Source organism: Pseudonaja textilis, chromosome 8, assembly GCF_049901715.1.
Source record: "Pseudonaja textilis isolate UNSWEBS1 chromosome 8, rPseTex1.2, whole genome shotgun sequence".
NCBI lineage: Eukaryota > Metazoa > Chordata > Lepidosauria > Squamata > Elapidae > Pseudonaja > Pseudonaja textilis.
The window spans coordinates 50,535,628-50,561,874 of NC_141997.1; the positions used below are offsets into that span (position 1 = coordinate 50,535,628).

At 44.9% G+C, this 26,247-nt stretch overlaps 1 protein-coding gene across 2 annotated transcripts in view; it reads left to right on the forward strand.

The window, feature by feature from the left end:
* The window catches only part of AKAP11 (A-kinase anchoring protein 11), a 44,789-nt gene extending 19,624 nt beyond the window's left edge, over positions 1-25,165 (forward strand). The window contains exons 5-13 of one of the 2 annotated variants that reach the window (XM_026705340.2): positions 8-52; positions 1,856-1,990; positions 3,103-3,367; positions 5,630-10,208; positions 11,776-11,919; positions 14,704-14,787; positions 16,772-16,818; positions 18,399-18,559; positions 24,273-25,165. In XM_026705340.2, coding sequence (XP_026561125.2) covers positions 8-52; positions 1,856-1,990; positions 3,103-3,367; positions 5,630-10,208; positions 11,776-11,919; positions 14,704-14,787; positions 16,772-16,818; positions 18,399-18,559; positions 24,273-24,422 — 5,610 coding nt within the window. In that variant the 3' untranslated portion in view covers positions 24,423-25,165. The remainder of the gene's footprint in view (positions 1-7; positions 53-1,855; positions 1,991-3,102; positions 3,368-5,629; positions 10,209-11,775; positions 11,920-14,703; positions 14,788-16,771; positions 16,819-18,398; positions 18,560-24,272) is intronic. The other variant, XM_026705341.2, reaches the window with a different exon arrangement.
* The last annotated feature ends 1,082 nt before the right edge of the window (positions 25,166-26,247 follow it).

Genomic DNA, 26,247 nt, shown 5'->3' on the forward strand with positions numbered 1-26,247 from the left:
ATTATAGGTCACGTTTCTCTGTTTTGCTAATGAGACTGCTATTTCACCCAAGGTAGGTTCCTCTTTGAGTCAGAAGATATTATCACAAAGTTGTGCTTCATATTTATTTATTGATTGATTGATTGATTGATTGATTGATTGATTTGATTTGTCAATTGCTTACAAGATAATAGGTATAAGTATAAGCATGAGTAAGAATACAGGAAATAGGTACAAATAAATGGGGACAATAGGACAGGCATAATGGTGCACTTATGCACGCTCCTTACAGACCTCTTAGGAATGGGGTGAGGTCAATAGTGGATAGTTTGAGGTTAAAGGTTAGAGGATTAGAGGATGTAACAACAGAGTCAGGTAGTGCATTTCAGGCATTGACCACTGTGTTGCTGAAGTCATACTTTTGTCATACAATTGAGTTTGAAGTGGTTTACATTGAGTTTGTATCTGTTGTGTGCTCTTGTATTGTTGTGGTTGAAGCTGCAGTAGCCATTGACTGGTAGGACGTAGCAGATAATTTTGTGTGCTATGTTTAAGTCTAACCGTAGGTGGCATTGTTCAAGGTTGTCCAAGCCCAAAATCTCAACCCTGGTGATATAGGGTATTATATTGCAAGCAGAGGAGTGTAGTACTCTTCTCGTGAAATACTTCTGGACTCGCTCGATTGTATTAATGTCCGATATGCAGTGCGGATTCCAGACAGATAAGCTGTATTCGAGTTTTGGTTTGGCAAAGGTTTTGTATGCCCTAGTCAGTTATTTCCGGAGGAGAAGCTTCGTAAGATTAGATTTACAACTCTTAATGCCTTTTGGGCAATGCTGTTACAGTGAGCTCTGGCACTTAGGTCATTTGATACGGGAACTCCAAGGTCCTTGACAGAGTGAGGGTCATCAACGAGGTCATATCCGCCTAGTTTGTATCTGGTGTACTTTTTTTTTTTTTTTTACCAATGTGTAGGACAAAGCATTTGTTGGTCGAGATTTGGAGTTGCCAATTGTTTGACCATTCAGACACATAATCAAGGTCGCTTTGAAAGATGGTAGCGTTGGTGGTGGTGTTGAATAGTTTGACGTCTTCCGCAAAGAGGACGCAGTTGCTTATAAGGTGATCGCAGAGGTCATTTATATAGAGTATAAAGAGTGTGGGTCCTAGAACGTTAATTAAGAGTAACAAATTCTTGTCTACATTCCAGTTAAAGGCGGTCCTTGACTTAACGACCACAATTGAAACCAAATTCCCATGGCCAAGCGAGATATTGATTAAGGGAGCGTTGCTTCATTTTATGATCTTTTCTTGCCGCAGTTGTTAAGTGAATCCCTACGGCTGTAAAATTAATAACCGGATTCGTAAGTCACTCTGGCTTGTGACGAAGTCGCCAAAGGAATCATGTGTCCCCGGGGACATGGCAACCGTCATAAATACGAGTCAGTTGACAAGCGTCATGAGTTTTTACTGTGGTGACGGAGCGGGGATGCTGCTACGGTCATAAGTGTGAAAAATGGTCATCGGTTTCTTTTTTCCCAGTACAGTTGTTAAGTGAATCTGGTTTCCCTGTTGACTTGGCTTGTGGGAAGGTCACATACGCAACCTGTTCTGACCAAGGCTTCCCAAGACCATGAAGCCAACTCCTCGTCCTGATAAAACTCCTTTTATTTAGATTAAAATGAATTCCTCTCCAGCAAAGTCCCGGCCAACAGTCTTTCAAGAGATTGCACAACTGCGAAATCGTTTTTGGGCTCATCCTATGCAGGAAAACTCCAATGTTTGGGATGAAAAACTCATTGGGGGCGGGGAGGAATTTGCTGATAATTGCTCTACTCAGTGGAATTGTTGTTCAAGGGTGCTTTGCTTGGCTTAGGACCTGGCGACCGTCTCGGGGGGCCTTCCAGAGGTTCTGAAATCAAGTCCCTGGTGCAGCCTGCATGACCAGGAAGCTCTTTTGCTGAAGGATGCATGCAAACCAGCGGAGGGTGGTGACGCCTTCAGGCAAAAGGTAAGAGAATCGAATGCGCTGCTATTAAGAGAATAGGACCGAACAGAATAATACAGAGAATGGGGGAGAGAAAGTAGAGTAGAGTAGAATAGAACAGAGAATATAGGAGAGAAAATAGAGTAGAGTAGAATAGAATAGAATAGAAACTGGAATGTAGAATAGTATAAGAATGAATAGAATCGAATGTAATAGAATATAAATAGGAATTGGAATGGAATGGAATAGAATGGAACGGAACAGAAAACAGAGTTGGAAGGGAACTTGGAGGTCTTCTAGTCCAATCCCCTGCTTAGGCAGGAAACCCTATTATACCATTTAAGACAACCTCCTCTTAAAAACTTCCAGTGTTGGCGTATTCACAACTTCTGGTGGCAGGCTGTTCCACTGGTTAATTGTTCTCACTGTCAGGAATTTCCTCCTTAGTTCTAGGTTGCTTCTCTCCTTGATTAATTTCCACCCATTGCTTCTTGTCCTGCCCTTCTAAGTGCTTTGGAGAATAGCTTGACTCCCCCTTCTTTGGGGCAGCCCCTGAGATATTGGAAGGCTGCTCTCCTGTCTCCCCTGGTCCTTCTCTTCCCTAGGCTAGCCAGGCCGAGTTCCTGCAACCGTTCTTCCTATGTTTTAGCCTCCAGTCCCCTAATCATCTTCGTTGCAATGCTCTGCACTCTTTCTAGAGCCTCAACATCCTTTTTTACATCGTGGCGACTAAAACCGGATGCCGGATTCTCAAATGTGGCCTTACCAAGCAGTCCGTGACACATGGCCACAATTGAGGGCCTCATTTCTGTCAGTAAGTGAGACAGTTGTTGAGTGAACTTTGCCCCATTGTACAACCGAGGTCACGTGATGCCATTTTGCAACCTTCTCACCAACCAGGTCAATGGGCGGGAGAGCCAGATTCACTAAACAGCCGTGTTACCAACTTGTTAACCGCAGTGATTCACTTAACAACTGCAGCGAGGAAGGCCCTAAAACGGGGGCAAAGTTCACTTTACCGATGTCTCACTTAGCAACAGACATTGGGGGCACTGTTGCGGTCGTAAGTTGAGAACCAGCCGGAGCTACTGATCAATGAACCATGTTTTTTTTTTCCCCTCTTCTCTTTTCACCAGAAGTGTTGTTCACGGGTATTGTGCGTGATGAGATTGTCGTCTTCGTTTCCGAGGCCGACGGGGGATGCCGTATTTACTCTGCTGAGCAAGTACACGGCCGCGATCAGATGCAGTGAGGAGATGCGCTCGTTTCCCAAACAGGCCCCGGACTCCACCCACCCCGAGAATGATGACACTAATCAATCGGTCTCCTCCATCGAAGACGATTTCGTGACCGCGTTGGAACACTTCGAGGAAGATGAGCCGGCAAAAATGATCCATATTGGTTAGTGGCCCCTCCTCCTGGGAGATTGTAACCATTTTCAATATTTTTGAATTTTTTGCAACGGATGTTTAATGGCACGTTCCTCTCATTCAATTTGACCTTGCAGAAATATTTTCATCTATAGCAGGGTCACCAACCTTTTGGACCTCAGGGTCCACCAAACTCATCATTTTGATAAATCCTGCGGACCAGAGACCCTAGGAAAATCCCGCAAAAAAGGTCTGCAGGAAAATTCCCCGCCCCGTTTTCCTACCGATTGATTGTTCTTTATTTGGGATTGCAGGATACCATCTTCAGCTCTGCTCTCAAGGGGAGAGAGAGACTTTTGGCTTCATGCAAGGAAAGCAGCAGAAGCAGCAGAAGTCTTTCTTTCTCTCCCCCAAACTCCACCAGAAATGAGTCTTTGTGAGACTTGTCATGCTGGCGCAGCCTCTTGGAGCGGGAGGCCTCGTCCCAAAGACTCATTTCTGGCGGAGTTTGGGAGAGAGAAAGAAAGACTTTTGCTGCTTTCATTGCGTGCATCCAAAAGCAGAAGAAGAAAAAAACAGAAAGAAGCGGCCCAGATGAGGCGCGTGGGGTGAGTGGGGCAAGTCCCCCCCTCCCCTCACTATTTGGTGTTGGTCGCAATCCAAGTGACGAACACCTTGTGTTCCCACGGGCTATGTGGGCGGCGCAGCCTTGTGATCCTTTGCAGCCTGGATTAATTGCTTTGGGGGTGACATTTCTCTGCGGACCACCAAAATTTTCTCGTGGACCACCAGTGGTCTCCGGTCCACTGATTGGCAACCACTGATCTATAGTATGTTGTGTAAGGGCGTGGTGGTTAGAATGCTGTATCGCAGAGTGACTCTGCTCACTGTCAGGAGTTCAGTCATGACCGGATCAAAAACTCAGCCTTCCATCCTTTCGAAGTTCGTAAAATAAGGACCCAGATTATTAGAAGTCTGAGTGCTATTGCTGTTTTTGTGTTGGGGTCCTTGGTGCTCTCTGAGCTCGGTTGTTTTCTTACAGACATTTCATCACCCAACTAGGTAACATCATCAGGCAGCAGACTTTGTAGCATTTCAGACAAGGGTTGTCCACTTTTTTTTTCTTAAAAACCTCCAGTGTTGGAGCACCCACAGCTTTTGAAGACAAGCTGTTTTACTGATTGATTGTTCTCACTGTCTTGAAATTCCTCCTTAATTCTAAGTTGGTTTTCTCTTTGATTAATTTCCATCTGTTACTTCTTGTCCTACTTTGGAGAAGAGGTTGACCCCGCTCTTCTTTATAGCAGCTCCTCAAATACTGCTATCATATCACTCCTAGTCCTCTTTTCATTGAACTAGACATATCCAATTCCTGCAAATGTTCTGTGTATGTTTCAGCCTCCAGTCCCCTAATCTTTGTTGCTCTTCTCTGCACCCTTTCCAGAGTTTCAGTATCATTTTTTACACCACAAACCTATTGATTGCTAAGGGTGTAGTTGTATAGACAACGTCCTTCAAAATTGCCCTCTTGAGTTTAGTGGAACTTGCTGTTAAGTGAATATGGGAATTTCATACGATAAATCCAGAGGCCAAATTTTTTTGTATTGTTTCCTAATTCTGTTAGTTGACTGATTTTGATTCATGTGCCATTCAGCTTGTGTCAAGTCTTAGTAGCCACAAAGATAGACTGTTGTGTCCTGTCAGCCACCAGCCCCAAAGGAGGAGGAGGAGGAGTCAGGGTCAGCATTAGAGCAACCTGAGAGCTTTGAGAGGGAATGGAGCTGGCAGAGAGAGAGAGATAGAGAGAGAGAAGAGAGAGAGAGAGACCAAGCCTGGGCCTGGGCCATCTGTCAGCCCTCAGATGGAGAGTCAACAGCCCCCAGGGCTCGAGGTGTCTGATAAGGAAGAGGAGGAATAGCTCAGCTGGTGCCTGATGTGCAGATGCTCAGAAGGCAGAGGAGAGGAGAGCTGTGGAAATCTATGGGCCGGTCCTTGGGAAGGAAGAGCCACCACTGCTAGCGAAGTCTCACTCTAGCTCTGGGGATAAAAGGCAGGGGACGGAGGTGAATAGGTGTGGCAGGCAACTATTCATTTTCTGGATGGACGGACTCATTAACCTGTGAGAGAAACTTTTTGCCAGGGCTGCCGGCATTCTTAATAAAGTAATCTTTTGAGTTCACGTCAGAGAGTTTGTCATGTTTGGGGGACCTGGGTCAGAACACAGACTTTCTGCAAGACAGCTTACGAAAATGTCTCCTTTTTCTTTTCTTTCTTTTCTGCCCCTTCTGGACAGAACCTGAGAAGAGTCAAGAGGTTTCTCCAAAGTCCACCTTTGCTCATCCTCTCAAATCCAACGATCAAAAGTCCTTTGTCAGTTCTGTGTATCGGAGGCCATCGGTCAAGTCCTCCATCTCCTTGGTGAACATCTTAGAACTTGAAGAATTGTCATCTTCCGTGAGAAATTCGGTCTCCACTTCCATTTCTGATCCTTGGATACAGAGAAGCTTTTTCAGGCCCCATAGTTCTTCGGATCGTGGTGTTAATCTTTTGCACAAAACCTTATTTTCTTCCTCTCCGGCCGATTCGTCCGAATCGGACTGTTCTAGTCCAAGCCCTGTCATATTTTTGGATGAAGAAGGGTATCAAAAAAGTTTGAAGGCAAAGCTTCAGCTGCCGAAAATCCCAGTAGGGAAAGACGGAGTTGAAGATTCCGACTCTGAAGTCAGTGAGTTTTTTGATAGTTTTGACCAATTTGATGACCACGAACAAACTTCGGGAAATAGTTCTAAAGGTTCTAGAGATCCCACCACCATAAGTCATACGTTGCAGAAAAGCGTCGTTTCGTGTCAGAAGTCCTGCTCCACCTCAACATCAATGAATCCTCAAAAATTCAAGTGTGATCGTCCAGTTCTTCCAGCCAATGTAAGGAAGCCAACTCCTCGCAAGCCAGAATCTCCATACAACAATCTCTTGGATGTCCCAGATTCTCCCCGCCTGATCAAAAACCCAACTGATGATCACACGTCCTTGTTCAGCCCCATCAGATCTTCTGCTTTCAGTCCGCTGGGCAGTTGCTTTCCCACAGAATGCCTCTGTCAAATGAATCGAGATGCCTTCAGCCAGAACCACAACCTCGTCTATCACACCTACTCGGATTTTGCAAATAATATTTCCTTTGAAATTCTGGGTTCTGTGTGTAATGCGAGGCCACCCTCATTGTGTAGATGCACACAGGAGATTATCAGCCAGGGTAGGATCGTCCTGGGAGAAGAGAAAGACCGGACGACAAAAATCCAACGAGACATATCTAGAAAAGGACTTCATAAGAAAGATAAATCCAAACATAACCCAGGAGTGATTAAAGATCACATCCAGAAATTTGCTTCAGAGCTAGTGGAAACAAGTTTTGGAAGTGCGTTTAAAGATCTCCAGAAGGGTGTTTCTTCGTGTACCAATGCGTTGTGTCAGTTGGCTGCTAAGTTGACTTCATCAGTGTTCCAGATGGCCTTCTACGAGATCGGGAGGCAGCAAGCTCTTTTTCTGAAGAAGAAAGCCATTAATGGTTTAGCAGGGTTTTTGGTGAGTGAAGCCGTTACCGGAGCTTTGAAAGAACTGTACTCCGTGAAGCAACAAATGTTTACCAACACCGTTACCAAATTTGCAGCAAACCTTGCCGAGGAACTGATATTTGAAGGGATAATGGAAGTTTGTCAGTTTTCACATCCGCCGACACCCACGGCGTCCCATCAGGGCTCCTTCCGTTACAACGATAACGTCATGTGGTCCTACGCGGAAGACTTGTCTGAATCTGTCATCCAGGATGCTTTTATTGAGCTATCGCAGGTTGACGTGAACTTCACCTCGCAAGCTGCAATCAGTGTTTCCGTGGACAACATAAAATATGTAAGCAAGGAAAGGGCGCTGGAGTTAACCCACACATCCAATGGTTCTTCTGAGTTTTGTGAGAACATGCCAGTAGCCTTGAACCCTGTTTGGGAATTCAGAAAGGAACACACCATTAATCGAGCCTTGTTCTACACAACGGGCATTGCGAGTTCAATTCCGGTGCCCTTAGCTGCAAGCATCCTTTCTCACCATCAGATTTTATGGAAGGAAGCCAAAGTCAAGAATCCGTTGGCATCTGAGACCAAGCTTTCCTTCTACAAAGGGTCCCCAGAAATGTGTTGTGCCACCAAAAGGAATCAAAGCGAAGTGTCATCCCTTAGAAATATCTACCTGACTACTGATTTCACACCAGACAATGAATGCAATCCACCCAACCATCCCGAGGCCAGCAAACTTGCAGAAATATCGAGCCTCAATAACTTTTCTGGAACGATGGTCGATATGATCGTATCAGAAGCCTATGAAGCCGTCGCTTCTTCCAGGGTTTCTAAATCGGCAGAGCAGTACACGGATGTGCTACAAATGAAGGATGCCCCCTGTTTGCAGTGCATCGGGAAGGATTCCTGCAAGAATATGTTTGCTAATTATTTGGCCAAACGGATCATAAAACAGTCGGTTGATGAAACGAAATTGGCGTGTTCGGCTACGGGTGAGAAATTAGCCTACTGTGTTGGGTTGGGAACCCATGCCGGAAGCGATAAGAAGGAATCTCGGGGCGCAGCCAAACAAGGGGACAAAACGAAGACCATCCCAGTTATCGTGGGTCAACAGCAGATGCCTTTAAACAACATATCGAAATTTCATATCTCTAGCACTTCTTCTAATCGTTGTTTGATGTTGGGGTGTAAAGATGGAGTTCAGGAAAGAAAGAACCGGGCAGCTTGCAAGCTATCCGCAAATACAATCTCTCCTACGGTGTCATTTGTCAAATCTAAGGAGCAGGTTCCAGATGTGGAAGGCAGTTCAGCAATACCTTTCAGTAACTTACTTGAAAAACAGAGCGAGTTGGAAGGCACAGGAGGTTCTGCGTTTAGTCACAAAATGCCTTTTTTGGAAATAAATAATTCTTCCATGGTGTCCACTTGTGAAGATGCACTTCAGCTGGAAGATAAATTGAATGTCAGAGACAGAAATCTTCTCATGGTACCAGAAACACCACCCTCGACACCTTTAATAGCTTCTCAGGCGAATTCGGAGTGGAATTTAAGGAAATTAACCCAAACACTGAAAGGAGAATTAGCAAAGGAATTTGCGCCTGCTACTCCCCCTTCGACTCCTTACATACCGGAAACAGATGGAATATACACTCCAGAATGTGAAAATGTCGAAAAGGAAGAATTTATGTTGAAATTAATGCGTTCTCTTTCCGAAGAAGTGAAAAACAAGGAGGTTGAAGAACATTCTGAAACACTGTTAGAGCAAATTCAACCTTCGGGACCGACAATAGAGTATGCTGGTCATCTAGCTGCTCGTATCGTATCTATGGCAACCGAACAAGCCACTTCACGTTTTGAAGATAAAGCTGTTCAGATGGAGAAGAAGAGATACTTTCAAGTAAGCACGGAAGACCAGAAAAGTGGGTGTTCCACGTTTGTTAAGGTTCCAGAAAAGAACACACCTGCTTTGTGGATTTACGCTGGTGAAATGGCTGGGAGGGTCATTTGGGAAGCCAAGAAAAGGCTCAAATCAAGACATTGTAAACTTCTGAACCTCCGTCACATTAATTACGAGGGCGATGGGTGTCAGCCTAAAAGAAATTACCACGAATGTTGGTTGAAAGACAAAAGACCAAAGCTCTCTTCTAGAGAACCGGATGGTTGCGTTCTTCCTGCACCCCTGAATTCGGAAGCTTCAGGACTCAACTCCAAATACCCAAGCTGCGAAAGTGTGACGGATGAATATACCGACCACATCATTCGGGTTTTGAAACAGGAAGGTGGCCACGGGGACCTCATCATGGATAATTTCGCCGGTAGGCTGGCTTACAAAGCGGTGAGGTCTGGAATGCAGCAAGCCACCAGGAAAGTCCGGGTGAAGCACAGTAGGAAGGCTGCTCCCGAAAAGAGCTTCAAGCTAAACGGTAAGCTCGAACTGTTCGAGGCGACGAAACAGGACTTAGATAGAAAGAATCAGAACAATAATGGCACGACGCTTCACCTCGCGAAGCAACCTTGGATGAGCAGGTGCCCCTTACACGGGCCCGAACGTTCAAAGTTGCTTGACTTTTCGGAATCTCTTGCTTGTACAATCACCTCTGACGCCAGTGGGACGTTCACGTCCACGACAAGTTTGCCCAAATCTTTAACGGATTCTTGCTTGTACCAACCACCGAGAGACGACAAAGTCACAGAGTTCAAAACCCTGTGGAGTCAAAGACTGCCTTCTTCCCGTTGTAAGCAGAAGCTGTATCACAGCACGGAGAGTTTGAGGGACTCGACTTACCAAGGGAACATTTTACAAGCCGTAAACCAATATGCGAAGAAGATCGTAGATGATACTTTAGAAGGGAGCTTAGGATCAGCCACTTGGCAAGCTCCTGAAGGCTGGACAAATGGAGAGAGGTTAACCTATGAAGAAAAAATGACTCCATTTTCCATAGCTGCCTGCAAGCACTGCGGTTTGAAAGAACAACAGACCTGCATTGGAGGTTCGTCTCTGGCGCTAGCTGGACGAGAACTTCCTTCTAACATTAGACAGTCTTCAGATGGGACTGTAAACATCACCTTGCCTAAATCTCTCGTGTTTCATTTGGACATTCCCAAAATTCACGTTGATATGGAGGAGAAGGTCCTAGTTGCTGAAAACCTGTCACCTGTCACCTTGGACCGAGCGAGGAGGCAGCTCAGCAACGCCAGTTTGACGGCGGATAGTGGAATCAGTCAAGATGGAATCAGTTTTGCCGAAAGTCTAACCACAGAAATTATGACTTCCTGCGTGACAAATATTGCTCCAGCCATCAATATAAGGTAGGGTTCATTTTTGAAGGGAATATATAACTATAGGAGTAGAGCGGGCAGAGTTGGGGTGGGGCGGAGTTAAATGAGTCATTGCCTAGAGTCCCATAACATCCACATAAACAGTCCAAGTCCAGCTCCTCTTGAATTCTCTTGACCCTTATCTGGCACCAATTAAGTATTGAACTTGAGTTGACTAGATTAGGAGAAGAGAAGCTGGGGGAAGGAGTTAAATGAATCACCAGCCTAGAGTCATTATGTTCCACAAACTGTGTAAGTCCAACCCACGTGAATTCCGTTGACCCTGATCTGGTGCCAATTTACTATTGAAGTTGAGTTTGACTAGATTAGGAGAAGAAGAGCAGGGGGAGGAGTTAAACGAGTCATCAGACTAGAGTCATTATGTTCCCCCCAAATGGTCTAAGTCCAACCCCTTTGAATGCTGTTGATCCTTCTCTGGTGTCAATTTAATACTGAACTTGAGTTTATTAGATTAGGAGAAGAGAGGCAGAGCTGATGGGGTTGGACAACAAGTCGTCAGTCTAGAGCAGTAGTGGCTAACCTTTTTCGGCTCCCATGCCAATAATTGTGTGCACACTCACTTGCGTGCGCTCGCGTGCCAGCTCCCAGAAGGCAATGTGTGCTGCCCCCCAAGCCCCCTGCACATGCATGCGTAACTCCCTCCTCACGCACCACCGCGCACATGACTCCCTCACATCCTGCATGTCTGCGCACGTGCGTGCGATTCTCCCCTTGCGCCCATGCATCTTTGAGCATGCATGCATAATTCCCCCCTCATGCGCCACATGTCTACACATGTGCGCATGATCCCCTCACCCACAGCATGCCCCTGTGCATGCATGCACGTCTCCCATGCACCCCCTCTGCTCCTTGCGCATGTGCACCAGATACCGAACAATCAGCTGTCGAGTGGCGGTGCACACGTGCATGTGCAATGGGGCTTTTCCGGGTGACCTCTCGCACGCCAGGGAATTGGCTCTGTGTGCCACTTCTGGCATGTGTGGCATAGGTTCGCCAACACGGGTCTAGAGTTACTACCTTCCCACAAACCATGTAAGTCCAACCCCTCTTGAATTCTGTTGACCTTCATCTGGCGCCAATTTACTATTGAACTTGAGTTCAATCTAATTGATTAGATTGAATCTAATCTTAATTGACTGGATTAGAAGAAGAGAGACAGAACTGGTTGGGGGCAGAGTTAAACAAGTTATCAGCCTAGAGTCATTACGTTCCCAGAAGCAGTCTTAAGTCCAATCTCTCTTGAATTCTGGCACCAATTTAGTATTGAACTTGAGTTGACTAAATTAATATCAGGAACCAAGAATCAAGAACCGTATGTTAGGATGCGGTTCAGAAGATTTATCGCTCAAGTCTATACACAAAAACATCTAAGGGGTGGTTAGGGTGGTGTTGATGTCACAATGCTTGTTTCTGAAACAGCCCTTGGAATTTGAGGAGACCTCTGGAGTGGGTTCCAGGTAGGGGTCAACACTGAAGGAAGGTCAGGTATGTGGAATACAAGGACAAATAGTGATTCTACCTTTCTTACCTGTGTTAGTGCCATGGAAACTGGGGGGCCTAATTCTGCCGAGTCTGTGGTCAGCCAGCAAACGGGAGATGACGGCACCGGTAGCTGGTCCAACTTGAGTTTTGACGATGAGCATCCAGATGAGAGCAGCAGCTTTCTCCACCTCAGCGATAGGTAATTCAGCTCTATTTCTAACGTTGATTGATGACGTCCCATCAATCGGTGTCAACTCTTGGTGACCACCGAGACCGAACTTCTCCAGAATGAATAGTTTAATGTACAGTTTTGATGAGATGGCTTGACCAACCCTTCTTACACCGTTAAGGTCCAGGGTTGACTTTAACAGACTTGAGGGTGGCGTTTTTGAAATGTTGAATGGTTTATGTGTGAGATAAGGCATTTGTTACCCAAAAGCTGTGCTGGGTATGGAGCGGAATGCAGCATCGCAGGTGGACTCTGCCCACTGCCAGCAGTTCTATCCTGACTGGCTCAAGGTTGACTCAGCCTTCCGTCCTTCTGAGGTTGGTAAAATGAGAACCCAGATCGTTGTGGGCAAGAGGCTGACTCTGTAAACTGCTGAAAGTGTGCTGTAGAGCACTATGAAGCGGTATATAAATGCTAATGCTATTGCTATAAAAAACATTCCCACCCCCAGCAGTTCGATCCTGACCGGCTTAAGGTTGACTCAACCTTCCATCTTTCCGAGGTCGGTAAAATGAGCACCCAGATTGCTGGGGGACAAGATGCCAATTCGGTAAACCGCTTAGAGAGGGCTATAAAGCACTATGAAGCGGTATATAAGTCTAAGTACTAATACTATCGCTGTAAAAGCCATTCCCACTGCCAGCAGTTCGATCCTGACCAGCTCACCGAGCCTCTTATTAAAACAGCACATTCTTCTCTGCTGATAAAATACAGTGGGCGGGTTGTACAATATCAGGGCTAAAGTGACAAAGGAGGAAGGTTTTATGAGCCATGGTGGCACAGCAGTTAGAGTGCAGTACCGCAGGCTACTTCTGCTGACTGCCAGCTGCCTGCAATTCGGCAGTTCGAATCTCACCAGGCTCAAGGTTGACTCCGTAAAATGAACCTAGATTGTTGGAGGGCGCTGGCCAGGCCCACCCCCAGTTTAGCGAAGGGGGGAAAAGTTGCAATTCGCCACATGATGACAACGTGACGCCGCGAGGTTGATGCCCCTGTTTTAGACTCAAAGAGAGAACGGATCTAGAAGCAATCTGAGAAAACAGAGAGCGCAGGTAGCTCTGAGGACTCAGTTTCTTGACTTTTCTGTGGTGTTTTTTTTTTTTTTTTAACGACCAGCATCTGTGCCAGATGTTGACCCCACTTTACCTTCATGCATGTTCTGCCATCTCCATCTTCTCTGGTGCCTTGCCCCCCCAAGGTTGAAGGCCCTCAACTGGACCTTTGAGACAGACCCTCACAGATTGGGCAGCGGGAGGAAAAAAAAAATGTGAACTGGCTTTTTCTTCTCTTGGGAGGCCATTCTTGCTTTCCGTTCTTGGATGCTTCTCAAAAGAGGTCCAGTACCTCCATAACCCATCTCGGGCAAGGGGTGTCAAATTCGATCTCTTTGGGGCATTCAGCGTTCTCATTGACCTCCATGGGCCAGTGTCCGGTTGGGGGCGGGGGCGAAGGAGTCGGCAGGTGCAGGTGCCGCACAAAAGTTGGGGTATATGTGCACGCAGCACCTGCCTCCACCATCCCAGCCGACTCCTGCGCACACACTTGCCCGCTGTGATAGAATGGGCCAAACTAACGCTTCCTGGAGAGCCAGCTGCAGAACCCTGGCCGCCGGACACCTCAGCTCCCCCTGCACACATACACACAAACACCTGAGAAGCTGCTGAGCACGGTCGTCAGTTGGCCTGTATCGCTCCGCCCAGACCCGCCCAATCCCAACAGGTGCACGCGCACACAGACGTGGCCCACGCTATCCCGGGAAAGGGCACGTGTACACAGGAGTCAGTGGGCGCGTGCGCTAATGCCGAGATTGGCGTGGGCCAAGCCTGTGCGCACGTGCGCTGCAGAGTCCTCTATGCATGTGCCAGTATGGCGGTGGGCCAGCCTGGGCGCACATGTCTCTGCCGGGATTGGGCGGGCCTGCTGGCCGAAGCAACGCAGCCCCTTACTGTTTCCAAGATGGCCGTGCATGTTCTGGCCCAGCCAGCAAGAAACAGACTCCTTGTCACGAAAAAACCCTCTCTTTATTTACCTCTTATGAATTTATTTATTTACCCACCAAAAAAGTCCAGGCAAGAGTCCTTCCAAGAGCGAACGGCAGCAACAGACCTTATCAGTTCCTTGGGATGATTGCAAGGCCGGGAGCTCCCAGCCGAAAGGCTGCAAATTAAGTTCTGTCCATCAATCTCTGTGGCACGAAACACAACGAACAAAATCTTCGGAAAGGACAAACTGGTGTCTCCTAGGACTACCACTCCCCTTTCCTTCTATGTATTCCTCCAGCCAGGGAGGGGCCATTCAGTGTCCACGTGTGCTTTGGTCCCAAGTCAACTCATCTGCAGTTGTTCCCTTCTCCTAACACCTCTGCGCATACGCGCGCCTGGAACAGGCCCCAGCTATTCCTCCTCCCCACTTGTCTCAGCTTCTGAAGGCAGCTGCCTCTCTGGTGGCTGGGAAATGTCAGACGGCCCTGGCTCTATCTCTGCGTCCAACACAGCATCCATCAGAGCCTTCCCCAGATGCCAGAACTGGCCCAAGTCCCGTCCCCACTTCAACCTCCTCCTCATCCGAGTCTGTTGCCAGCTCTGCTGGCAGCTGGCGGGCCACAACAGCGCAGGCCAGATCCGACCACATCGTGGGCTGGATCTTTCCCGCGGGCCTTGAGTTTCTGATCTAAGGCTGGTCAATAGGAACTTCTGGTTGGAGCTAACTATCTATTTTTTCGTAGTTGAGCCCTCTTCTCTTCTCTTCTGGCAGTAATGGTAACAGCAGTAGCTGGAGCAGTCTTGGTTTAGAAGGAGATTTGTATGAGGAGAATTTGTCCTTCCCGACATCCGACAGGTTGGTCAAACCAAGACCCAACAACAGGACCGGTTTCCCCCTTGTGTTTTCATGCATGGCCGTGATTACTTTTTCCAAGACCAACAATCTGGAGGGGGGGGCGCATTTCAGTCTGGCGGTTTCGCTCTCGGCGTTTGCTTCTCAGTCCTTAACAATCGTGCTGTTCCTTAACCAACTCCATGCAGAGCGGGGTCCGTTTGATCGCCTGACAGTGCGAATGCCTTTGACGGAAAAGAACGGCGGACATCCGATCTGTGTTGTCGTCGTGCATGTCTTGCTAGTTGTGCCTCTTGCCGATTTATGTCTCGCTGAAGAATAAAGAGCTTGCTTCCTGCACTATTCCTGATTTTGTTTTGTTTTGGGTTAAACACCCAATTCCTGATTCGTTCTCCTCGCTCTCAGCTGCCCCTTGGAAATGTTGTGTAGACATTTGAAGCAGTACAGGTCGTCCTCGGCTTACGGCTGTCCTTGAGGCCCCCCCCCAAAAAATGTTTGTAGTTAAGAGGAGACATTTTGTTAAGTGAGTTTCGTCCTATTTTACAAACTTTCTGTCAGGATTCCAGCAGTTACCCCCATTTAAATCCTGAGTCTCAAGCCAAACTTCCAAAACTTAAAAAGGATATATTGGGAATTAAACCGTCCAGCATTGTCTGGGTGTATCATAATCCGTATTCTCCAATAGGACACATCCATAGCCCAGAGTCATCAATCATGCTCTCCAGTTAGAATTTTGCACGACAGAAACTTCGATCACCTAGTTACTATCTTTGAAAACATTTATGGAATGCAGTTTCAGTTTGGAAGCTGCTGCACTGCTGCCCTTTCTGTTGACAGCTCTAAAAAGACCTTAGAAAAAAAAATTATGAGTTGACACTTTCGTTGCCTCGTTCGTTCAGCGAATCGTGGCGGTTGGTCAGTTAACTCATTTTGTTAAGTGAATCTGTCTTCCCTCACTGACCTGGCTGGCCAGAAGGTCATAAAAGAAGACCGTGGACACAGCAATGGTCATAAGTCTGAACCAGTTGCCAAGCTGTTCTGACCCAAACCCTTGTCCAATAAAACCAACACGAACCAAAGGGAACAGAAACCTTTTAATGATTCTTACGAACCACCCCTGGTTAAAAGGCTGCTGCAAACGAATTAACTTTGATAAGCACAAGCGTCGCCAAAACTGTGCGTGGCTGCCAAGAATAACAGATAAGGTTACCTAGAGATATTTTACAACACAAGAGTCTTCTAATACCAACTTAGGATACTGCAATGTCCACGAGGCTCGAGTTTCAAAACGTCTTTGCTTCCTGCAAAGAACGTCCGATTCACAGCTGGCTTTTATCTTCTTGAAGGAGGGGCCATTATCTTGCAGCCTTACTCCCGAGTCGCCTGTGCTGTTGCAGCTGCTCTTTCCTACAAGCAGCCCTGTGTGCACGCACACTTGGCACAGGCTCCTCGGGACCCTCCTCCTCATTGCCGCCAGCCCCCACAATCTCTGAAGGCAGCAGTCCACTCCCTGATGGTCCTAGCCCCTCATCTGAGTCCTCGCTCTCCTCAGCCGTCGGCACCTGCTGCCGGCTAACCACAATACAAGCGCCCGAGTTTGGATCCCACAAACATGCTGGAAATGCATAACGGGATGCTGGGAAAGTCGTAACTGAAAAACGTTCATAACATCCCTGTTTTCATTTCCGTTGTAACTTGGAATGGCCACTAAATGAACCGTCGTAAGTCGAGGACTACCTGTATTTTCTTTTTCAAGTCATTGGATATTTATCTTTCTTTAAAAAAAAAAAAATAGGGGGACTTTCATTTAATTATTTCCCCAGGAAATGGTGTGAGAAGCAAGGATTTCTTTTTTCACCGTAATTTTCCTCACAACTTTTGTCGATTCATGCTATTCTTTCTTGAATGTTCATCCCGGCCTGCGCGTCACCGAACCGTTATAATATATACGGTCGCCGGTCCTCATGGGTCTTCCTTCTTTTTCTAGCGATGGCACAGAAGACAAGGAGGAAGAGCCGAAAGATTCCATGGAAGGTAAAGTCAAAGAGGAGTGAACGTGGATTAGGTTGGAAGTGATATTCAGTCCAGTTGGGTCACCGTGATGGTTAAAAAAAAAGAAAGATGTTGAGGGAATGAAGAGACGATCAGGGAGCTGGAGGTTAAAACATAGGAGGAACGGTTGCAGGGATTGGGTATGTAGTTCAGGGGTGTCCCAACTTGACCACTTGAAGACCTGTGGAGCTCAACCCAAAGAGAAGAGCAATGAAGATGACTTGAGGCTAAACCATATGAACAATGGTTGCTGGAACTGGGGATGTCTAGTTTGTTGAAAAGAAGGACTAGGTGTGATATCATAGCAGTCTTCCAATATCTCAGGGGCTGCCCCAAAGAAGAGGGAGTCAAGCTATTCTCCAGAGGACCTGAGAGCTGGACAAGAAGCAATAAGGATGGAAACTAATCAAGGAGAGAAGCAACTTAGAACTAAGGATGAATTTCCTAACAGTTAGAACAAATGGCTTCCGGAAGTTGTAAGTGCTCCAACAACTGGAAGTTTTTAAAGAGAGTTGGAAGGGATCTTGAAGGTCTTCTAGTCCAACCCTCTGCTCAAGCAGGAGACCCGACACCACTTCAGAGAAATGACTGTCCAATCTCTTCTTAAAAACCCCCAGTAGTAAAACACCCACAACTTCTGAAGGCAAGTTGTTCCACTGTCACTAAGTTCATCCTTAGTTCTAGGTTGCTTCTCTCCTTGGTTAGTTTCCACCCGTTGTTTCTTCTCCTGCCTTCAGGTCCTCTGGAGAATAGCTTGACTCCTTCTTCTTTGGGGCAGCCCCTGAGATATTGGAAGACTGCTATCATGTCACCCTGAGTCCTTCTCTTCACTAGACTAGCCGTGCCCAGTTCCTGCAACCGTTCTTCGTATGTTTTAGCCTCCGGTCCCCTAATCATCTTTGTTGCTCTTCTTTGCACTCTTTCCAGAGTCTCAACATCTTTTTTATATTGTGTTGAGCAAAAGAATCCTTTTCTCCCCCATTCTTCACTTTTCCAGCAAAACGATATGTATGTGAGTCAGAGAGAGAGAGGAAGAGGGAGGAGAGAGAAGGACAGAGAGAGAGAGAGGAAAGAGGAGAGGGAGGAGAGAGGGAGAAGGAAAGAGAGAGAGGAGAGATAAGGATAGAGAGAGGAGAGCGAGAAGGAGAGAAAGAGGAGAGAGGAAGAAGGAAAGAGAGAGTCGAAGAAGAGAGGGAGAGAGAAGAGAGAATGGAAGAAGATGAGAGAGAGAGAGAGAGTGGAAAGAGAGAGAGAGAGATATGAGCAATTCAAAAATGTGAACTATAAATAAAATAAATATAGCCCTTTGTATTTACTTGAAATTGAACTATAACTGCCAGTCTATTTCCCTTTCATCCACTTTGCAAAGATCTCTCTTTTCTTTTCTCTTGTGTTCATCACTTTGTGTAATTTGATGTAATTAGCAAACACACCTAACCTCATTGTGTTTTCCTATCGGGCACTAGCAGCCGTTGCTCTGTTTGCAAGACACTTTCCATAACCCCTTGACTAAAATGCGTGGCGGGTGGACTTACTTTTCCCTTTTCCTTGGCTTGTCCTAGAGTTGAAGAAACCTTCCAAAGCCTTGCTCCTTGTGAATGTGGACGTTGGACCATGCATGGTGGATCCTCAGCTGAGGATGACGCTGCAGTGGCTGAGTGCTTCGGAAGCAGATGTGCCAGAGTTGCGTTTCCATGAGGACGCACCCAGGGAGTTTGTTCTTGTGAGTAGCAAAGAGGCAGACCAGAGGTGGTATTCAGCCGGTTTGGACCAGTTCTGGAGAACAGGTAGCAGAAATTTGGAGTAGTTCAGAGAACCGGCAAAGTCCAGGGAGGAGGAACATGGACCAGTCCGGGAGTCTGGGGAGGACTCGGATGAGGGTTCTGTGTCCGATACAGAGATAGGACCAGGGCCGTCTGGGAGTTTTGTGCCGACTCGGGAGCCTCCAGAATCTGAAAGCAGTGAGGCAGAGGAATAGCGGGAGCCTGTTCCCAGTGTGTGCATGCACAGAGCTGCCAGAAGGCAAGAACAGTTCAGACAAAAGGGGCAACTCGGGAGTAAGGCTTGGAGGTGATTGGCCCCTTCCATAAGACATAAAGGAGCAAAGGGACACGAGCCTTTGCAGGAAGCAACTTTGTTCGTTCTGGTTGGTTTGAAACCCTGAAGCTCTGTGTGGACTTTGTGCTTCATTTGGCTTTTTACTGTTCATTTGGCACTTTAGTTGTTGGCAGCCATTCAAAGGAGAGAAAGGTGGGTGCTTATCTTGAGGGACTGTTTGGGACTCATTACAGGCTGGGAATAAACATAATTCCCAGCACTGAAATAAAACAAGAGTTGTTTGGACTAAGCATGTGCTTAATTACGGTCTCAGGAAGCCTGGGTCAGACCCTGCAAAGGAGAATGGAGCTGGAAAGCAGGTTAGTGGGTGGGGAGTAAATGGGTATTTTGCAGTATCCTTACCCTGCCACGCCCACCAAGCCACATCCACCATGGCGCATCCACCACCAGCCATGGCGCACCAAGCCAGGCCTACAGAACCAGTAGTAAGAATTTTTTGAATCCCACCACTGTTGCAGACCCAATACAGACATAACAATAATTCCACTTGGACTTCAGTCTTCAGCCTTCAAACACTTGAAGGAACTCTTCTCTTGATGAAAAATCAGCGTGGAACCCATTCATACGTAGTTGTCAAAGATGCACTTGTTGGAACCACAGGTTAACGTCGCTGTGGCATGGTCCCAAGGAACAGAGTTTAAATTGCGGTCATTCCATCACAATGTCATAGCCAAATCTTTGTGATCTGTGGACACATCCGGTATCTTTGTGATCATCTGGCCATCCGGTACCTGTTCCTCCGGATGGAATAAAGGTATAAAACTATAGATAATTCATTTGTCACCCGTGCTCAGTCTGAATCTCAAAATGACCTCCAATCTACAATATAAAGAGCCACTTCTGTCTTTTATAGCCCTTGATGTTCCCTTCAAGTTTCATATTTCTGCTTGCCAGATTGCAAAGGCTCACAATCCTTTTTCTCACGTTTGTCTGGTGAGAAAACCTGTACAGTGCACTTCCTGAGGCATTTTTATAAAAAGGTTCTCCGCTAATTTCCTTTGGGCAACCGGTGGTGGCCTGGCTAATTTGCCTTCTGCACTAAAAACAGCTTGGTTAATTTGAATGTTTCCTTCAAGTACATTGTATTCTGATTCCTGTTGACTAACTTTCAAGTCAACAATTTTTGCTGCATGTTTATTTCTGTTTTCTGTCACAACAGCTACACTTAATTCTTATTTTTGCCTTTTCAGTGAGCGCTCTCTCTGTAGCTCTGCTTAGTCTCCTGTTTAAACATTCGGTGCTTAAGAGAATCATCAGTATCAAGAACACACAACGGTTATTAGAAAGAAAAAGATGTCTTCGATTATTTCTGCTTTCATTTGTGTAAATAGATACATAGCATAACAGAAATGGAAGATGATAAATTGCACTTACTAGCTGATCAAACATGCCAGGTTGCATAATTTTAGGGAGGAAAAATTAAAGGTTTGATGATGGTCAGATGAAGACCCTAATCTGATTTTTTTTTTTTACCAATCTCTGCTTGGAAATATCAGGCAAAATTAAATTATTATAATTAAAATTATTCAGGCATATGAATATATCTACAAAGAGTGCAGAGAAGAGCAACAAAGATTGCTAAAAGACCGGAGGATAAAACATACGATGAACAATTGTGGGAACTAGGTATGTTTAGTCTAACAAAGTGAAGGATTAAGAGTGTCCTGACAGGAGTCTTCCAATGTCTCAGGGGCTGCCCCAAAGAAGAGGGAGTCAAGCTATTCTCCAAAGCCCCTGAAGGCAAGAGAAGAAGCAATGGGGGGAAGCTAATCAAGAAGAGATCCAATTAAAACTAAGGAGAAATTTCCTGATAGTGAGAACTATTAATTAGTGGAACGACTTACCTCCAGAAGTACTTTTGCACTTTTTTTAAAAAAAACCTGAATATCTGGAGCAAGAAAACACAACAGTAATCTTGCTAATAGTTATCCAAGACAGTCAGGTTCAAGATTGGCCATAGAATAGAATAGAATAGAATAGATTAGATTAGAATAGAATAGAATAGAATAGAATAGAATAGAATAGAATAAAAAATGGAATGGAATGGAATGGAATAGAATAAAGAATCGAATGGAATAGAATAAAGAATAGAATAGAATAAAGAATAGAATAGAATAGAATAGAATAGAATAGAATAGAATAGAATAGAATAGAATAGAAAATGGAATGGAATAGAATAGAATGGAATAGAATAAAGAATCGAATGGAATAGAATAAAGAATAGAATAGAATAGAATAGAATAGAATAGAAAATGGAATGGAATGGAATGGAATGGAATGGAATGGAATGGAATGGAATAGAATAGAATAGAATAGAATAGAATAGAATAGAATAGAATAGAATAGAATAGAATAAAGAATGGAATGGAATAGAATAAAGACTAGACGAGACTAGACTAGACTAGACTAGACTAGACTAGACTAGAATAGAATAGAATAGAATAGAATAGAATAGAATAGAATAGAAAATGGAATGGAATGGAATGGAATGGAATAGAATAAAGAATAGAATAGAACAGAATAGAATAGAATAACAGAGTTGGAAGGGACCATAGAGGTCTTCTAGTCCAACCCTCCTGCCTAGGCAGGTGCTCCATCACTGGAGCTTTTGAAGAAGAGACTGGACAGCTATTTATCCCGAATGGCATAACCAATGATCTCCTGCTCGAGCGGGTTGGACTAGTAGCAGCTATACTGATAGGGCTTGATGATGGTCAGATGAAGACCCTGATCTAATATTTTCAGCCATCTGTTTATATGGGACTTTGAATCCACTTTCATTTTCTTCCTTTGAATGGGAAAATGCTTTGCAATGTCATCCTCTCTCTGTCTTCCTCCCTAAGCAGATCATGACCTCATTGTGATCTAAGCTTTGTGGTCTTAAAAAACAACAACAACAACCACACACACACGCACACCCCGGTTCCAGGTACTTGATGGTTTGTACAGATCCTATTTCACCTGCAATTATGGGCAGCCGCATCTTGATTTGGGTGAACTTGCAGTCTGCAAATTAAACAATGTGATTGTCCCTCCAAGATGACCTGATCCAAACTCGACTCACTAAGAAGCCATTTTGGCTAATCCCTTCAGGCAGTTGTCATTTAGAAACTTCAGGGATTCCTCAGGAATCGTGCGCAGCCGTTATAGGGTTTTGGGGGTTGTTTTAAAAAGTCACAGCGGAGTAAAATCGGTTGGCTGATGAGTAGGTGAGTCAGAGAGCCTGTTGAAACATTTGTGGAGTTGTGAAGCAATTCTGGGTGATCTTGGGACAGGCTCTCTCTCAGCCCTAGGGAAGAAGGATAGAATAGAATAGAATAGAATAGAATAGAATAGAATAGAATAGAATAGAATAGTTTATTGGCCAAGCGTGATTGGACACACAAGGAATTTGTCTTCAGTGCATAAGCTCTCATTGTACATAAAAGAAGATACATTTGTCAAGAGTCAAGAATCATCAGTTACAACACTTAGTCATAGGGTACAATAAGCAATCAAGTCATACTAGAAACAGTCAATAAAAATCATTAGGATACAAGCGACAAAGTTACAGTCATACAGGCCCAGGTGAGAGGGGATAGGTGATAAGGAGTGATGAGAAGATTAGCAGTACAGACTTTGTAAATAGTTGGACAGTGTTGAGGGAATTATTTGTTTACCAGAGTGATGGCATTCAGGGAAAAGTCCTTGTGTTTAGTTGTTCTGGTGTGCAGGGCTCTATAGCATCGTTTTGAGGTAGGAGTTGAAACAGTTTATGTCTGGGATGTGAGGGGTCTGTAGATATTTTCACAGCCCTCTTTTTGACTTCAGATTTTTTTTTAAATAAAGACAAATGTACTTATTTTTCTACTTAAACTTTTGCTGTTTTATTTAGAAATGCCTTCAGTCATCAAGGATTGATTTAGAAATATATTAGCCCTGTGTTTGAGAAATCATTTTTAAGACACCCATGCGCAGAGTTAGCACTTACTACTTCGAAATAGTTGATGCAGTGAAATCCTCAGAAACCTGCTAGTTGACATCCAAAGTGAAATATTTTTGCAAGAACAATTCACAAAAGGACACAGGATGATATATTTGTTCCAAAGAAACTTTCACATTTTTTTTTTCAAATTCCAGTTTTCATCCCAGATAACAAACTGCGTTTCCTTCTGCATCCCACACGTGTTTTTATTCAAGCTGTGAGACACGGAAAAATTTCCTCAGAGCCTGTCAGCAGCGAAGTGTTTAAACTACCCAACTTCGGCTTGTCTTTGGAAATTTTGATTTCTGCCTTGTGGATCTTTACGCTTCCTTAAATGTGCCACTCTGGAGTCAGTGGTTTCTACTGACAATAGAGTAAATTCACCAAAGAAACCACACTGTATGTCATGGAAGGATGGAAATAGAGATATTTTTGGACTCATCTGAGCAATTGTCGAATGCCAGTTTATTTGGCGTTGTTACCAGGGAATTGATTTGTGCAGAACATCTTTTTTTAAGCTGTTGTCTACTAATAACAAAAATCCCACTCAGTGGAACTCTTGGGAATGTCTTTCTGAAAAACAGGTTTAAGGAAGTGAAAGCCAGGTTTTGAGGATACCCATTGTAGAAGTCTCTATGAAGGTGAAGGTTTGTTCTCCCAGCTAAGATACAGATACAGATTAAGAGAGTTGGAAGGGACTTTGGAGGTCCCTCTGCCTAGAATGTTTTACAAGTTGACACAGGTGACCCTACACCATTTTGGGCAGCTTGTGGATTGGTTTCCAAACGTTTCATTACCAAGCTGGGTAACACCTTCATCAGAGTTTAGGGGATGTCCGTGTCAGTGTTCTTCTGTTTATAAGGGCTCCAGGTGTGGGTGGCAAGGGAGGGTCTTGTGATGAGTCAGGTGTGAGTCATCAGTGAGAGTCTCGTGATGGGGGTTACAAAGGGTGATGAAGTTCTCCAACCTCTTGTTTTGTGGGTCAGGTAGATATGACTAGGAAAAGATGTCCTTCAAAGGGTGATGAAGTTCTAAAATCTTCTCTTTTGTGGTCAGGTAGATATGACTAGGAAAAGATGTCCTTCAAAGGGTGATGAAGTTCTCCACCCTCTTTTTTTGTGGGTCATGTTGATATGACTAGGAAAAGATGTCCTTCAAAGGGGTGATGAAGTTCTCCAACCTCTTTTTTTGTGGGTCAGGTTGATATGACTAGGAAAAGATGTCCTTCAAAGGGGTGATGAAGTTCTCCAACCTCCTCTTTTGTCCTTATAGGGCGAGACATGCCCTATACTTGGACACTAATATTTATCAGCTATGGTGTTTCTTAATTGTCTTCCTTTTTTCCCCCTTCTAGCTTTCAAAGACCTTGCAGGAGAAAGGCTGGCGAGTGGGAGACCTCTACCAGGCAGTTCTGAAATACTGCGAAGCCATGGAGAAGTCTGCCGATGGGGACAGAACTCTGGAAAGCAAAACACTTTTTGGGTGGCTTCAGGAGAACATCTGAATGGCCCAGGAAAGTTTCTCCTTGAATTCCACTTATGAATCCTCCTGGGAAAAAAAAAAATGAAAAAGAGAGAGAATGTGTGCTAACTAGCAAACGTAACATAATTTGTGTTGTGAGGCACATTAAGCTGGAAGTAAATACTAAGCATACTGTACTGTCAAGTGGCTTTGTGAAACTTGGGTGTGCTTTTAATCCTGTGTGTGTAGGATCTGAGTGAGGTTCTCCACTCGGTCAGTCTTCATCGGTCTGCAACTCTGCTCTGTTGCATTCTGTCTTTGAGTGAGGATTCCTGCCAAACTAGGACAAGGAATGACCTGTCATCTCAGTCTAGTTGTTTGTCTCTGTCCTTCGTCTTTGCCATTTTTCCCTTGCCTCTTTCCTTGGAACGAGCCGCCGGTCAAAAATTAGTAGTTCTGTGGGTCCTGCTGGGGTTTTATTTTCCGCTCTGAGGGCCTCGGGGCCTGCGGAGTTGCTTGCTCGTTTCTTTGCAGCTTCTACCAACTTTCAACCAAGTTCCGCTGAGGGTGAAGCTGAAGAGAGGACCAAAGTACATCCGAATTGGGGTAAAGGAAGGGGTCAGGATCAAAGTGTAGGATTTATTACTTGCACCAGTCAAAAACCAAGCATTCTCCATTCCCAAATGAAGGTTGTAATTCTCAATATTGAGAATTATGGTTGTATTGGAGAACGTGGATTGTAGATTTATGTTCTCCCATCACTATAATACTTTAACACTTCCAAAAGTTAGATACAAAAATATTACACTCCCTCCAGAATACATCTTTTTCATCTGTTCTGTAAAATACTCCCTTCATAAAACAAATAATTACAGAGGAGAAAAATAGAGTAGGCCAGTAGCCAAAAGATTGATTCCTCCAGTTGTGCTTCTGGCTTATACAGTCATGTCAGGAAACCTATTTAATATTGTGTGGTCAAAACATTGTCCCCAAACCAATGTAGTAGGGTTATAGGTCTTTTTCTTTTCTTTATTCAACTGCATTCTGTTAAAATGAGAACGCAGTAGATAAATATCATTGGCACAAAATAGTGATTATCAACCTTGGCCACCTGAAGATGTGTGGACTTCCAGCATACTTGGCTGAGGAATTCTGGGAGTTGAAGTCCACACATCTTCAGGTGGCCAAGGTTGATAAACAGTGGCATAAGACATATCAGCATGACATAATTGCTTTGGAGAAATGATCACAGATCCAGGAGATTCCTCCCATTTTGTGATGTGGATCTAGTTCAAGAGTCTTCAAACTTGGCCAGTTTAAGACTTGTGGACTTCAACTCCCAGAATTCCTGAACTAACATGACTTGAGGTGAAATTCTGGGATTTGAAGTCCACAAGTCTTCAAGCTGTCAAGTTTGAAGACCCCTGATCTAGTTGAACTAGTTTGTGCTTTATGGAGTAGAAAAGAGGAAGGTATGACTTCTGGAGACCAAATCACTGCATCAAACCAACATTTTGAGCTGGAGAACACTGCTGTTGGGTTGGTTATTGATGCTCTCTAGAAAACAGGCAATTTCTCCATTGGCTTCTAATAAGGGTGAAAATAAGGACAGAATGGAACAACTCATGCAGCCAACTCACTATGGTCAACTCACCATAGCCAATGTGCCGTAGGACAACTCAACAATTCAATGTAATTATTTAAAACAATTTTAACTTTTGTCATTCACATTTTATTTCTTTAATATTCCACTATTTCTTCAATATTAATGTAACTCTTGCCCCATGGCAAATTGGCCATGGTGAGTTGGCCATGGCAAGTTGGCCGTGGTGAGTTGGCCATGGCGAGTTGGCCATGACAAGTTGGCT